Consider the following 17396-nt stretch of genomic DNA (forward strand, 5'->3'; position numbering starts at 1 on the left):
CAAAGATGGACAAACTACCTTAGTAGTTACATCTTGCGAAAATCATGGCAATACATATATCACTTTTGTTTTTGCTTCGTTTTCATGTACTCTTTAAGTTGTTTGTGAGGAATCAATATGTATTAAAATACCTACTTTATAGTGAATGGGTAGCACGCACTAATTGAATATTGGGTAATGATCGTTAATAACTACTAAGAGCTACGACAAATTTATCGTAGAGCCTTGCAGGTTAAATTTGACTAGATACTCAGCTATGTAGAGATTTATGGTGATAAAAGGCAGAGCATTATGAAAGAAAACGGTAAAAAAAAAAGTAGTAAACGAAGAAGAACTGTATAGAGGAGAGGAGTCGCTAAAAATTAATATTCTTTTAACGAGGGCGATTACTAAACAACACCTACTAATTGAAATCATGATTATTTTCCAATAAAGTAAAATTCAATAAACTTTCTTGTTATTGTTCGTCCCTCAATGCATACTCCTCATGGTTAATTATCCCATATCGGACTTCCGAAGAAACTCATCGAAACAACTTATTGACCGTGCCAATAGCGACTACTCTCAGTCATGACTCCGTTTTCTTTCATTCAGAAATAGAAAAGAAAGAGAAGAAAGTAGAAGGGTAAAAGAAGGAGGTAGAAAAAGGAAGAAATAAGAAGAAAGCAAACAAATAGGGTATTTTAATAAGAAACAGATTACTGGATACTTCCGGAAATATAGTAAGAAGTCGGGAAAGTCGTTGAAAGATGAGTCATTTTAAGCGTTATTAACGACTAATCAATTTTAGAATGCTTCGAAATAAACACATGTTCCTCCATACCACCCCGACCTAGCTCCAGGCACCACGTTCGTGGGGTTGCCCAGACCTAGACCAGGAAAGGAGAAAATCGAAATTATTCCTTGTAAAGTTATTCCAAACGATGATTGATAACCATCCAGTATCTCTAGGATCGACCACACATATGAATTAGCCAAGAGAAAAAAAAAATCAAAGTTATAAACTCAATATAAATTTATGTATCGTATCAATAAGGGTTTCAACTTCCTGGAAGAAAGATGCCGTATTTAGGCTCATCCTGCTATTTTCGTCTCACTCCTAGAGCCGATTTAAACCATTAGTAGCGGTACTTCATGACCTAGGTTATTTACCTTAACACATATATTAAAACATGACACATATATTATAGACGTTAATATGACAAATAATATTACTATAATTACTTAAATTAAATCTATCATGCATTCACTCGCTCACTCACTCAGGACAGTGTATATATGTTTAAAGGAAACCAACTAACTACAAAGGTACAAATAGTTTATTACATTCATAGTGAAAAGAAAAAAAAATAATTATAAAGAAAATATTAAAAGCACAAGTTCTTGGTTATATATCAATAGAATACATAGGGTTATACTTTAGTAAGTCTTTATACATTTGATCATATTGACAAATGGAAAGGAAAAAAAATAATTACATATATTATATCTTAGGCATGCTAAAGCGAAATTATGATTTGCGACATACGCAAAGAAGACACTTGTTTTACAAAAAAAAAAAAAAAAAAAAAAAAAAAGACAAAGAAAAGAAAAGAAATAAAGCTTTTGGGTGTAAAGCACTTATGAGTCTCTACTTCACATTGAGCAATGAAATATTAATAATTTTGAGCGTTCAAATCACAAATCGCGCACTACTTGTAGCGTCCAAAACATTTCGCTCCATTTAACTTAGTTTGTGTTTATATATATATATATATATATATATATATATATATATATATAAAACTATTGGTTTATAAAACCATTCATCAACTATATTTAGTTTGTGACTATTAGCAGTTTATAGCTGCACTCGCATACTGTAACATTTATACCCATCTAGGGATTTTGAAATCACTTTCCGCCAGAGGATGTTTCTCCTCTTAGCCAGTCCACTTCCAAATTTATTAATTGGATAATTTCAAGTTATTTGTTTAACACTGGGACACGTCATGAAACCTTTCCTTAGGATCACTTTTGTATATATGTATATATGGTTCGAATTTAAGACGATCTTCCACAGGTGTAAGGAGTATGATGATTTACATTGAGGATAAAAAAAAAAAAAAAAAAAAAAAACTGGTCAAGTCACAGGATACATATGCAGGTGAGAGGGATTAAAGGTACACTTTCCACAATGGTTTTAGGTTGGTAGTTCAGGGATAATATTCATTATGATGTGGGTTACATTTAGACCTGCCGTTACTTCTTACTACATGCCATTAAATAATTACATAGGTTATGATTTACATCTATTCAGAAGAAAGGAAAATTATTTGAGTGCACGACGGTATTCTTGACAAAAATCTATATTCTTATATTCGTCGGAAAACTTACTGGTAAACCATAGCAACCAATACACGTTTGGGGGGACAGACACGAGCGCTTTTACATATATCCATATAGTACATTTAATATCATACTTTTACTTTAACATCATATTCACATACTAAGCACATGTACATTTCGACGTATTCATTTATCTCTCTCTCTATATATATATATATTCATATTTAATAATCGCGCACACATTTTAAGTAATAACCCCAACAATAATTTCAGAAAAGGTTACAAACATTGTACAAGAAAAACAAATGACTTCCGACATTACATTAAAAAAATTGATCTTTTTACCTGATACCGCGCGTCTATAAATTTTAACTTTCATATAGTCAATTCGTGCTTAAATAATAAAAAAAACTTTGTGAGGTAGGCACGTAACACAGAACATTCCTAAAGATATAAATAGATAAACCAAAATACAATTTCTGGGCCCAGGTTAACTACAAGATAAACGAAAACCGAAAGGAAAGTGACCAATGGATTAAAAAAAAAACTTAGAGGGACGACGGTGAAAGAACGTAATTGAAGTGTCGTCAAATATGAAGTCGTTATTCATTTTGGCAATAGGTCAAAATGTGATGGAGGACCCAATCATTATCTACTCTATCCATGAATTGTGTCTTGCAACATCTCAGCTGGTAATTTCAGATCAGAGTTGTACGTTAAATAAATTGTAAGCGACAAGTTCAAAATCTGGGGGGGGGAAGGTTGAAAAATTAAAAAAAAAACTTGAAGAAATGAAGACAGAGAGAGAGATAGAGAAGAAGGAAGACGAAGAATAGGGGCGCCAAAGACTTAAGTGAGAAATAACTAACGCTACAAAGATAGAAGTCGAATTTCGCTCTCAACAAATCCATAGTCAAAATATTCTTAATATGCCAAAAGGGTGGTCTACTCAAATACGTAGACTCAAGGGGAAACACCTAGTGCCAAGAAGCAAGTCTGTGTCTTGTAAATAATAACTTCACAAGTTATTGCTTGTAAAATTATTATTTAGTAACCGTATCCGGCCCAAACCAACAGGCGAAAGAGAGAAACGGGGGAGGGCAAGATGTAATTGCCCTAAATTTTGAAATTTCTAAAACAATAAAAAAAAATTATCCGACCTCTCCGAAAATTGAGACAGGATCTAGAGGAAAGTACGAAAATTAGACCGAAGGCAATGAAATAAGAGAGACCCTAATTATGGATTTGCCAAAATAATAAAAAAAATTAAATAAACTGGATTTTGGATCGGTGATTTCTATTGCCAAACTTCACCGATAGCTCCCCTTCGCAGAATGCGCTAAATTCTGAGGCATCGATTAATTTCCATCACTATCTAGTTTGAAAACTGAGAAAAGAAAACGAAAATACTCAAGGGGGGAGGGGTCGATGCCCGGGTACGGTAATAAATTTCAATAACTAATTGTTTGGTTTCCGTAACCCTGTCAGAGCTGTCGCCTTCATGAATACTGTAAGCTAGCCCGAGTAGGTAACGTGAAGGAAAGAAAAAAATCTCACGGAGCAGGATATTCTATTTTAAAACCGACCGAAAAATATAATTCACTACAGCCCCGATGTGTAACAACTATTGTGTTTACATAATTGATTAGTAAATATGTCCAGTCAGCGATTATATGATGCTACAAATATTATTAAACGAGATTATTATGAACGAATACGACTGCAATAACAAATTAAGCTATTAAGCACTAACATAGTCCAGCAATATCTCACCCACATGTTCGCAGGATGCTCCGGTGTAGGGGCCAGAACCCGAGATGTTGCTAGCTATACATAATCCTTAAATATATATATCTATTCTTTTTACCAAAACGTGACTAATCATAAACTGGGCTTATATATATATATCTATATATATATATGTATATGTGGGTGTCCTCTCATTCATTTCGTTTCACAATATATTCATACTATCATTTTATTCTTTTATTACGACGTCGTATTTCATAAACACCCTATTTCTTTATTTACACCCAGACTATATGCACACTTCGTCATATACTTCTAAATCTATAAATCATTGCCAACATTTCATGTTCCGGCCACCACACAAAACATCCCTCGAACTCAAGACTCCCTTACCACGCAAACAATACTATGTTATACTTCGTAGCTTCATGTAAAAAAAAAATATATATATATATATATATGTATGTATGTTCACAGAAAGTAGAATTCTCCACGATATTATTTAATTTTATAAAATTCTGACAACAATGAAATTATTCTGCAGCCACAGAAGGAAAGAAAAAAAAATGAACATTTAATATAATTTCAAAGCGTAAAACTAGCATCATATCGCCTGACTTCTGTTAAGAATTTACGTATTGTTTATTTACTTAAATATTTCGATTTCTAGACTAAGTAGAATGTTGTAATTTTCGGAAAATATTAATTTTGGATCACTTAACCTAACTGTATATGCATTTGGGCTGGGAATTATATTTACTAGGTTTTATTTCGAAAAGAAAGGTCAATTCCATGGAAACTAAATCACTAAGAGCATCGACATAAGAATGAAGGTTAGTACTGAATTTTGACACTAGGGGGCTAGCGACGATATGATCAACCCTTGAACCACTGAATGTGACCTTGTACACGGAAATTTTGTTACTATGACCCTCTCATTTTCGGATATTACTATAGATCGATATGTTGCGTTTAGTTATTGATCGAATACGAATGATACACTGTCCATACTTCATTATTTCACACACTCTTCCATCATTTAACTACGATTGCTACTACTTATACTACATTACGAACACATACATGCCACATCCATAACTACACACTACATTAATACATGTTATAATACATATTAATCATTACTACTTACTCGCATAAACAACATTCAGATTTCACCATTTTCTTTAAAATCGGCTCTATCGGTTACGAAAGGAAAGGGAAAGAAAGGAACAGGGCCAACTGGCCCTTGTATTCACTAAATCACATTCTTAAACTGTTTAGTTAATACCCAAACTATTTATTGAGAAATATATGCCCCTTTCCTGAAGGGAAAAGAACCTTATGACAACTATACTTTCAACCCATCCCTGCTGGAAGCCGTACCCCCAAGTTGGGAGTAGACAGGAGCCCTCTTGAACTTTACACGTGCATTATGATCAGTATCCTAACTACAACGAAATTAAATACCGCCATGTTACTACTAAATAAGTACAAAAAGAAATCACATTCACTAAATACACGAACACAAACGGCAGTGGGGCAGGCCTTACGTAACTCTAAAAGGAATAATTTTTAGGATAAAAATATTTTAAGGGAGAAAACACTAATCTTCCGAAACTGTCTGTGGATATTTAAGAACAACTAGCAAACTGATGCACTTCGTAGAACCTGTCCATCACTAATGATATCGGCAAAACATGGCGTCACTGAATTACACTTCCTATTTTAGCTCTACAGTCCGGTTTTTTACTATGAAATTTAATGAATTATGGCTCCGTGGCTTCCTGGATGATATTTATTTAATCATTACACTAGTTTTACCTTCTTAATGCAGCTTTTCTAGCTAATTTCTACTTTCCAGAACTGGGAAAATCTGGGTCCTCTGTCTTCGGCAAAATTCTAGGCATGAGTCGTAGTAATCGCGCTCTAACATCATAGCGTGGGTGAATCCTCCAATCAAAACAAAGCATTTTTGGCGGTGGGGCTTTGAAACGAATAAAATTTGGTGAAATCTGGATTAAACTAGATTTCAGAAGGACCTAGATATCTAAAAGAGAGGTGAAGGGTGGTCCTTGAAAATTCTGTCGAATTTTAGATTGGTTATTTATTGGAAAAGTTCCGTCCAATGGTGGACCTATATTTTCAGATCGCACTGACACCGTAAGAATTGTAATAATCCATTTACATATCCATATACAAGACTTGTAACTAATTTAATATATAAATAAAGATATTGATTCCCAAAACTATGATTCCTAATGAATATTTTACAGCTTTCCATGTTGATTTGAAATAGAATAACAAACAAAATTACGAATTATATGAACAGCCAGAAATTTTTTGTTAAACGTCAAGTACAGTCGGTGCAAAAAATTTCGGGCACCCTCCTATTAAAAACATCATCACATTAGACTGTAATGGCATATTACAATTAAGCCACTAGGAAACGACAGTTCAGTAAAATTGAAGTTAGATGTACATATTTCCAGGTTGATTCCGATTCCACTGTACATAATGTAACTTTTAACATTAGAATCGAGCTATCAGAAAATAGCAGAACACAACTGAAGCAATTGACACCATAATCTTTCTATATATATATATATATATATATATATATATATACAGGAAGACATCAGTTTGGAAGGTAAATTTATCTATCTTTGACAGCAGTTTTTCATATAAAACTTTTTCGCCACATTTTTTCTTAATAATCGAGCCTGATAAAAGCGGAGTAGTAGCTGAAAATTTGCTCACAGGTCTGAATAGACAATATTATGAAGAGATCATTGAAGATCATGTGTTTAATTGACTATTGAAATCTAGCTATTTGATTGTACTATCATTTGTTTTCGAAACTCAATATGTTCGTGGCCACAAATTTCCTAGTGATGATGATGTGATGGATTCTTAGAAGAGCAAGGACGTCTTGGATTATGCTCCTATCCTTTATCAAAGTGTATCAAACATAGGGAGAAAATGAGTGTCTAACGATAGAGGTTACGTCAATATATTAGGTTTAAAAGACTGTAATTTAGTTATAGATTAGTTCGGTGAAGATTTATAAAAGAGGAGAGGAAATCTTTTTCCAAAATTCTGTAGAATTGTAGTCATCTATTTTGTCTTCTATTTCCAGGTATGAGTACAGAGAAGGTAAACGAAGATGAATTAGTAGTGTGTTTCTGTGCGAGTACTGGAAGCAAATACCTAGAGAGATGTGGCGTAAAATTAAATAAGTTAAATGGTATGTGAAACACTGTAATTGCAGTTAGTGTAGAGCAACTGCAAATTTTCATCACCAATCTTTTCGCTTTAAGCTTAATATGGAATAAAACTTCTTACAGCTTTAATTGCGCAAATTTATATTGTCTATGGAACGTATGGAATACATGCTTCAATATAACTAAAGTTCTCAACTATTTGTATTCCTTGATGCAGAATAAGCTTTGTTCCAATATTTCCGTTACATACACTACTAACCTTTAATAAGGATTATTACTTAATACATGTATAATGAAACCTTTACGTATTTTTTGTTTTAGAATTAGTGAGCATTTCGAATTAATTGGCGGTTTTAAGACGTAAAATTACATCAAGATTAGTCGAAGAAATAGTAATTTTTCTGCATAGGCGTAAAAAAAAATAAAATAAATAAAAATAAAACAGTAGGTAAAGTATGTACTGCACCCTACACACAGATCTCAATATACAACATGTATTAAGCCTCATTAATCTTCGTTAAAGGTTACGTGTATGTAATCGAAATATTGCAGGTAAATTTATTCTGCACTAAGGAATAGAGATAAGTGAGTACTTTATGAGTGAGTGTGTAAATGTAATTTATTTTTGGCGATATTTCAGTTGAAACACTATAGTCATTTGCAGACCAATTTCTCGAAAAGTAGATTGAGCGACAATACTACGCGGCAGCCGATTTTAAGTTTGCCGTGAACCAGTGAGTGCGCAGCATGCTAGTGCCATACCTCTGATGAGAAAGTCAGTTTTCAGCGGGCTAGTGTTGCATGTTGGTAAGATACTGGTGTCGTAGGAATGTACATCATGGTATAACAATACAAAATACATGTCGCTAATAACATAATCGCATGATTATGTACATATATATATATATATATATATATATATATATATATATATATATATATATATTGGGGTGTCTGTTATAAATGTGTTATAATTGTGGTATGCTATAAATGTAATATGGATAATCGTTTGATTCGGATGTTCAGATAAGTAAACCAAATAGAGGACCTTAGTTCGGTTAGCTTAAGTAATAATTTTCCGTTAATTGAACACCCTGCAGAACAAAGACCACTTGCCTTAACATTTCCATTTTTCGTTTTTTTTTTTTTTCTTTCCTGTTAGGTTGTCAACACTGTTACCTTGTTGTATCACAGAGTATGTCAGACAGTGACCCCCTGCCGATATTTACATGGTTCAAAATTTCAGCATCTTTTGTCCATTACTGTAAACGTTACAGAGGCGTATCAAGATAAATGATCCACCTGATATATACACTAACAAATGGCCTCTGGTGTTACTGCAGGTCATTTTTGCATCCCTCCGTCTGTATTTTTCATATTAAATCCCGCAGAATTCGAAGTCTTAAACGAAATTCGAACATCTCATATGGACATTTTAGTGAACCACCCCCCACCCTTGTTATTCTCTTTTAGGTCAAATATTTTCTTTTTTAAAAAATAAACTGATATACGTGTTTAATTGTTCTGTATAAAACGTCTAAATTCCATATCTGTAATCCTAAGGAATTCTGAGATCAACATCATGTAATAATTGAAGTCCCCGTAGAAGGTGTCAACACTTTGTAATAATTACAACCCTCCTTTCAACCCTTGTACTTCGAATTTCCAAGATCGTACTCTTTTCTTAAGATAAAAAAAAAAAAAAAAAAACCTCTGAAACATGTATGTAATTATGTTAAATTAAGTCCAAATACTACATTTCATGTCTCTAATCTTCAGAGATTTGGAGATGTGGATATCTTAACGTAATTAATTGCCTTTCTATCCCCTCCTCACACTTCCTTGATTAATTTCCAAAAATTCTTCCTTACATTACAAATTCCATGCCTTGCCCAAATTTCAAGTTTCTAGCTTAAACGGTTTGGGTGGAGCCCTTGTCGTCCCCCTTTATGAGCACTCCGTTATAAAAGTGAAAATCTTTGAGTGCAAACTTGAGTTTGGAAAAGAGAAAATAATTGCACGGGGTCAGATCTGGTGAATAGGGAGAGTGGGGTAACACACACTCTCCTTTTAAGACAAAAAGTCTTACACAGTCACTGCCTTGTGATTCGGGGCATTGTCATGGAGCACACGCCGTTGATACTCGGGCATCACACGTATGATACATTGCAGTAACTGCTTCAATACCTCAAGGTAAAATAAACCTTTAAGTGTCTGTACTGTAGGCAAAAATTTCGTGAGCACAATGTTATTACTATCCTTAAAAAAAAAAAAAAAAAAAAAAAAAAAGATTTGGGATTTTGACTGGTGCAGTTTTCTTTTTTTTTGAGGGGGGGGTAGGGATTTTTTTTTTTTTCAGTGACTTCCACTCTGCACTCTTACTTTCTGTCGTTGTGTCGTATTGAAAAACCCATGTCAACAAGCCTGTCCCTTTATTTGTCATTTTTTAAAGAATAAGGCACGAAACGGACACAGACCTTCGTCTTGTTGAGATTGTGGGTTATTATTTGCCGCACGGTTTCTTCACGTAACTGTCATTTAAGATCAGTGAACTTGGTATCAGTTACTCATGAAACATTTCTCTTCTATTTGCTGCACAGCTCAATTGGACAGCTGCGCCACATGTTGAGAAAACGCTATTTATAGTCTTCTGTAACTCGTTTCCAACTACAAAGGCTTCAACTTCCTCTCCACCCACAATGGCAATGACCTACAGCCGTTAACGTTAAAGTAATTTTATTCACAAGTCTATGAACAACTTTTCTCCATTACAATACACATACGTTACATTTGTCACTTCCCTAGCCCGCATTGCTGTTAGCTGGTAATTACATCTACATTACAATTTCCCAGAATTAATTAATGCAGATAGAACTAGCAGGCTATCAGTTGTAACGTCGATATTATAATACAAAATACTATACGAGGCCGTGGTGGCTCAGTGGTAGAGTGTTCGCCTCTAGTGCATGGAGTCCTTGGTTCAATCCCATCTCGCGTCAAGTGAACTTTGTGGTGGACAAACACCGTGTGCGTGGGTTTTCTCGGGTTCTCCCGTTTCTTCCCGCTTTCTTCATTCCACCATTTCATTCATTTCCCATCATCACCGTCCCCCTTAGCCTAGCCGGCATAACCGTGGGACGTAAAACTTAAAGATTTCATTTCAAAATACCAATACGCTAATTATTAATTTAAAGCCTTTTCTTTAACCAGATACCATAAACGATAAACAATGTGTGTTTAACGGGTAGAAAATATTTTTCATTAAATTTAAAAATGCATAATTGCATATGAAGGATAAGGGGAAAAAGCAAGGAATGTCCATATATGTGCTTTATCGTGTGCTTTGTACTATCTGTTGGTGACTCTTGGTAATATTTGACTGTATATGCCATGCATGCGTAGATGTAGAAATATCCATGTAAAAAGAGGCAAAAGATTTAAAAATCCTATTCTTTTTACGCGGTTTTCAATATTAAAAGGCCGTTTTCTTGAAAATGCAGTTTTGTGACATTCCTTCTTTTTTTCCCCTTACCCTTCATATTGTATATTGACTATCCAATTAATCTAAAATAATATTTGATATTTTTTCGTATACTTAATTTTTAAAAAAAAATACATACTAAGTTTAGAGAACAGAAGATCACTAACCATCGATCTTTATTAGTTGACTGATCTCATTTACCTTTCAGGATCTTGGACTGTAAGTAAATACTTTGTTCCATGTGCATTGGCAAGATCAAATTTGGAAGAACTTTTGAATAGGAAAGGTGTTAATGATTTTCTCAGGGAGATATTTTTGCAAGTATCTACTTTTGCGAGTAGACGTTATCAAGTAGAAAATTTGAGGGCAGTAAGTATATTATTTTGTTATTATAAATCATTAATCCATTTATCGCTCCATTGATCAACAAGTTTCAGGACATGTATGTAGGGTAGTTCCAATGTTAACATTTAGATTCTGGCAGTCATTTTATATATACTTTTAGTCTATCATATTTAAAACACAAATCATTCCCTGTCCATTGTTAGCTTCAACGCCGAACCTCTTATCTCTTAATATCATCCAGTTTTCCATATACTCAGGGTTTTATACTCGTGAAAAATTCCTAAACGTGCACCTTGAACCTCAATATCCGCCAGCATATAATTCCTAATCTAATTTAGCCTTTTTTTCTGACCACTAGAAATTTGACATTAAGAATATAATCGCTATTTTCGGATCATGGGTACAAGTGGAGAGAGCACAAGGCCAACTATGGGGAAGGTGGAGACTGGGGTTTCTTTCTTTTTTCTTATTTTTAAATTATTCAATGATCAGGGAAATGTGGAACTATAGTCATGGAAAAGTCAGGGAATTTTTTTGTTCAAATTGTGTGGGCACCCTGTTAAGTGAGTTTTGTGCTGCGATTTTGTTGTGTTTGTATTCCTAATTTTCTTGTTATTATTGGTCTTATTGGTAGTGTTTTTTTGTACGAATGTTGAGAATATTCCAGTTGCTGTTGTGTTATTTTTAGAGGTAATGGCTACGAGTTCGCCATTGTGTTATAAGGAGCAAAGGAAGGAAGGGAAATTCCTTTCCACCATAAAAAACCCTCTAATGTTAATCAAACGTTTATTCATATTTCCGAAGCCAGGGAGTGAATGGGGATATTGACTGTTTAGAAGCAATTTAGAAGATTTCTGAAGCAACATTAGTGGGAACTACAACAATACATTAGTGGGAAAAAGTGCAACAAGAATTCCATCGTACTTAAGGAATGGTTTCTACTCCACGCAAGAAAAGACTCCATGCAATAGTAAGAAGACTGTATAGACTGTGGAAGAAAAATACGACTATTCTATCATTGTCGGCGTTGCATCGCCTGCTACTTGACATGGGATTCAGATTTATGTTTCGTGAGCGTCGACCCCTATTGATTGAAAGGGAGGGCATCATAGCATGGAGGCGTAAGTATTTAAAGAATATTAAGGAACTCACAGAATCAGATAAGTGTATTGTTTATATCGGTGGAACCTGGATTAATGCTTGTTACACAAAGTCAAAGGCATGACAAGATACTAAGATCAAAACAACTGACCAAGCTTGGAAAGAGAGTTTGTCGTTAGGCCTCTGGAAAGGGAGACAGAATAATAGTGATTCATGCCATGACTGAAAGTAGATAGATTCCTGGAGCTGATCTCGTTTTCCGCATACAAAAACAGTTGATTATCACGGATAATGGGATGCAGCAAAATATGAATATTTCCAGGAAAACTTCTTCCGGATGTACCACAGATTCGTAATTATTATTGATAATACTTCCACCCCTCAGTGTGTAATTATATATATATATATATATTACAGGGTGTTAATGAACTATACCGACAAACTGTAAGACGCGATTCCTCACATCAAAATAAGATAAAAAAGTTCATATGGACTTATGGCGAAAAGTGCATAGCTTCAGAGCTAGGGCTGTCCAAAATCGCGAAAAAGCTAAATTTCAATAAGCCCTATTTCGAATTTCAGAAACTGTGGATGGTGGTTCTTATCAGCGTAAAGGAAGCCACGCATACAAAATCCAAAAGTGCATATTTCATCAATTGTCAATACGTGTGAAGGGTATTCCCTACAGGGTGTAATTCTCAGATACGTTTTCAATAGAATTTTCAGATATATCCTGATATCAAGAAGTGTCCAAAGTCGGCAGGAAGTAAACCTTGAGAACAATGGACATCCAATGCTTCGGAGGGAAGGCAGAAGTGTTAGAAACCGGCAGCTCCATGTTTCTTTGTGTTCGGAATAACGTGTGAGGATATGTATTTCGTCACGGTATATTTCACGTTTTCTTCACTTAAAAGCCTGAAAGAAAACCTCGCACTATGCGTTTTCTCGAGTACGAGAGACCATGCTGCTGACGATCCTTAACACTTCCGACATCGTGCCAAAGGATTCCGTGTTCACTGCTATCAAGGCTTATCGTTTGCCTAGTTTGGACCAATCATAAAGTCAGAGCATATCTCAAAAATCGGTTGATGGCATGTCTGGGAATTTCACCCTGTAGGGAATAAGCTGTACACCCATTGAACATTAATGAAATATGCATTTTTGGATTGCGTATGCCTGACTTCTTTTACGCTGATAAGGAACACCATCCACAGTCTCTCGAATTCGGAATAAGGCCTTTTGAAATTTGGCTTTTTTTGCAATTTTGAACAGCCCTAGCTCTGAAACAATGGACTTTTCGCCATAGGTCAATATGAACTTTTTCTCTTCATTTGATGTGAGGAATCGCCTCTTAAAGTTTGTCGGTATAGTTCATTAACACCCTGTATTAGGATTAGGATTTAGATTTCTTGGCTTTCGGCATCTAAGGCCATTTAGCCCTTCACGTTTTGAGGGATGACGTCCCTCGGCGAGCACACAATCCGGGGAAAGGGAAGGAAGAAAGGATTGGGGAAGGAAGGAAGCGGCCTGGGACCTATAAGTTTGTTGCCACCCCGGCATTTGCCTGGTGTGAATGAGGAAAACCCAGGACAACTTCATTCAGGATGGCTGGCCTGAAAAAGCGTGTTACACTTTTTCGACCAAGTGCCCCCACCGGGAATCGAACCCGGGACCGCTCGCGCCGAAGGCGAGAGCGTTAACCATTAACACCCTGTATATAATATTTCGACAGATGTTTACATACGTTGGTTGGGAATAAGAGTACTCATTTCAAGACTTTGCTTCAAAGTCAAGATGTTTGCAGTTATGACTTTTTGTGTTCTAAATGCTTTGACAGAATATCAATAAGGATACAAGCTGAATTAGAAGTCTTCCATGGTGTGAATGGCGGAAGATTTTGCATCTGCAGAAGAAGAATTAAATTCCCTGAATCTGTCAGCTTTAGAAATTGGTTTTAGTCCTCCTAAGAAATTGTAGTCAGTGAAGACAAGTCGTAAGCTGTTTACATCAAGAAAGTAAGGTGAATTTAGCAGCTGTGCGTAAGTACACCAAATTAAGACTGCCAAACCCTTCAATGTAGAAATTTCATCTTCAGAAGGAACATTAAGAATTCAACATTAGATGATCAAAATTTGATACACTACGACCTAAGTGAGTGGTTCCATACTCCCTAGAGATATCTGTTTGTGTGTGTATTGTGCGAATTTTGAACTTTGCGCGAAACTTTGAGCAACTTACTTGAAGGCGTAACATATAACCCCTTGGTTGTACGTGTGAAGTAGTTAGTAGTCTGTGATGTACAACGAAAATTCTATTTGTGTCAGGAATATAATAATTGCTCTGGAAATGGAGAACTCGCCTTATAGATACTTGGTCTGGAAAACATACCAATACGAGATGATTCTTCTGAAGTTACACATGCAACATGGAAGAAAATAAACTTATTAAGAAAACTGTTGCTGATACCTTTATTCACGAACTTGGGAAACGGATAATGAAAGGAGTAACACAATATTTAGAGAAATTTCATCAACAATACATTGCAGAAGTGAAGGAATGGGTAGAGGCTGAACAATTATAGTGCTTAACTGTTATTTTGCTGAGAACCGGATTAGAGTGATGACCAGATTTCAATTTTTACAGGAACCTTATATTTTCAAAACAAGATCACAGGTGTTGCAGTTATAAGGGGTGACAGAGGACAGGACTTCATAAATTCATGATAATGACACACAAACTCGTTGCAAAACATCATCGTTGAAGAGTAATAGTGGATGGAAGTGAAATCTTACTGACAAGGATCGCCGAGCATTGCAAAAGGATTGTCAGCAAAGTCCGTACGACGAATACGGTAAAAGTAACTCCGGAACTGAATCACAATCTAGAACAGCCTATTGTGATCATCATAGTCCGATGCGAGTTGCATAATCTAAACATGCGCGGTCGAGCTGAAATTTCTAAGTCATTGATCACCACACAACTCGTCAGCGCGAACTGGGATCGCTGAATTCTGGAAATGAGTAAGATGATCCATTGAATCCTTTTCAACAATAGTCCGTGTTTGTATATGACATACGCCCAAAGAACCTTATGCTGTGAACTGTCTCCTCCCTATCATGAAACATGACTATTACTCTGTGACGCTATGGACTACAATTTCCTGATATTCGTTGGGTCTCGTGATTACCCTCAAAGGCACGCAACTGCCAGTGGTTATATGTATATTTTAGGTGGCGACGTGCGCCTTATGCTGCAGTTGATGCTTCCGGCCAATGACACAATTTTGTAAGTTGGCAATACGCCAATTCGCACTATTGTAACTCTTGAGGCGTGGTTTCATGAATATCGGAATGAACTAGAATACCTTTTTTTTCCTGCCTAATCCCAATACCTGAACATTATTGAATACTTATGGTCAGTTCTGGAGCCCCGAATCTGTAGCAGGTATCTTCCTCCACATTTAGGGACTAATTGAGTGTTGTACTATATTATTCCTCTGAAAACCATTCATGATATAGCCCCACAGCGTATTCAGCAGAAAATTTATATTTTCTTAAAGTGTTTCCATTATATTGATAACTATATATATAGCATAGTCATGACTAGAATTATACTGAAGGAACTAGATAGATACTGAGCTTCGGGATTGCTATTTTCTCCTCGCAATCTGAAAGAAAAAGTAAAGAATGTTAGAATATATGTAACAATCAGTCTTGTTTATAATTGTGACCAGATGTTTAAAGAGAAATGACCCCTTGCTTTGGAAGGGGAGGGGGAGTGAATTCGGATGTTAGGACGAAAGAATAAGGTGTAACTTTTAATCTATTTGTGTTAATATCTTCCATGTTGATTGTATTAATTTTTCATTGTGTTTCAGAACAAACAGCTACCTTTTGAAGCAAATTTCTTCAGCGCGGATTCTTACAATCATGTGGCTCTATCTTTTTTACTCAATGATAAATTAATGAAGAGAAAATGTGAAGTGGAATTAAATCTTTTTTATAATTTGGAATCTGTGCTTCCCCTTGAAATGGAAGTAGAGTGCGAAGGTGAGTATAACAGAACCTTGTGATAGTTACGTAATAAGGTCTTGCGAAACACTATTCGTTCTATAGTTTAAATTCCCTTTTGTTAATATTCTGGTCTAAAATCTTTTCAAGTAAATTCTCATCTTCTACACCAAGGATCTGCGAAAACACACTGGGATTTTTTTTTTCTTTCTGTTTGAAAGTTATTCGTTTCTTGCGGTATCTCAGTCTTTCAGAAGTAATCCCTGTTTCTTTAATTTAGAATGTTTTAAACTGACATCAAAAATATATACCTGATAGACTATTAATTATGTCCCTGAACTTTCGGTGTTCAGTAGTAAAGAAACAAGTTGTGCAAATTCATTTATCCGTGGAAGATATCTACCGACAGCGTGCATATATTTACTTCAAGAAACTCCCACCATTACCATATAAACTTTATTTACCTTACACCATAGCTACTTACGGAACATGCATCTGCTTCCCTACATAATTCGTAGAAAATTACCGTAAGAGGAACGTCAGCGTTCATTAATCGAGTGTATCAACAAACTAAACCAAAAAAAAAGTCCTTTTTTAAAAGTATTTATTTATTTCTTTGTTTTTAAGTTGGGTATTTTCAGCACTTTTTCTTTAAAATATTTTCATCGTCAACCAATAAGTGTAAATACCAAGCTTTCAAGGAAACTCACGCCTACTTTCATGAAAATTGAATTTATTTTAACGGATATTTTAAAATCTGTCCTTAAAGTTGGAGGTTCATAGACCTCGTTATGCCTGAATTATTTCGGCCTAGAGCAATACATCCACTGGAAAGCCTCAAAGAAAACATGAAAATAAGATAACTTTAGGAAATATTCATTAAAAAGTGCTTACCTCAAAAGCACCCAAAATTATCTCATTGCAAATGACTCGGCAAAGAGTTACTGCCTTCAGCGCACATCACTACAGAAAACTAACGTTATCTATGGAACTAAATCCCTTTGGTTACTTTCTTTCGATTAAGGGATGCAATTCCACACGCAGCGTTAGTTTCGTGAAAAGATAGATATATATACTGAAGAAGGCAATATAATTTTTGCCGAAACGTTCGTAATATATATATATATATATAACGATGAGGTTGTTTCGTTCCTTGTGCCT

The 17396-nt window shown here is 35.2% G+C and overlaps 1 protein-coding gene across 1 annotated transcript in view; it reads left to right on the forward strand.

The window, feature by feature from the left end:
* The window catches only part of LOC145689560 (uncharacterized), a 37352-nt gene that overhangs the window by 11207 nt on the left and 8749 nt on the right, over window positions 1–17396 (forward strand). Inside the window, exons 3-5 of the mRNA XM_081763742.1 lie at window positions 7214–7321; window positions 10988–11148; window positions 16103–16274. Coding sequence (XP_081619868.1) covers window positions 7214–7321; window positions 10988–11148; window positions 16103–16274 — 441 coding nt within the window. The remainder of the gene's footprint in view (window positions 1–7213; window positions 7322–10987; window positions 11149–16102; window positions 16275–17396) is intronic.

This window comes from Thermobia domestica, chromosome 1 (assembly GCF_964235325.1).
Source record: "Thermobia domestica chromosome 1, izTheDome1.hap1.1, whole genome shotgun sequence".
Lineage (NCBI taxonomy): Eukaryota > Metazoa > Arthropoda > Insecta > Zygentoma > Lepismatidae > Thermobia > Thermobia domestica.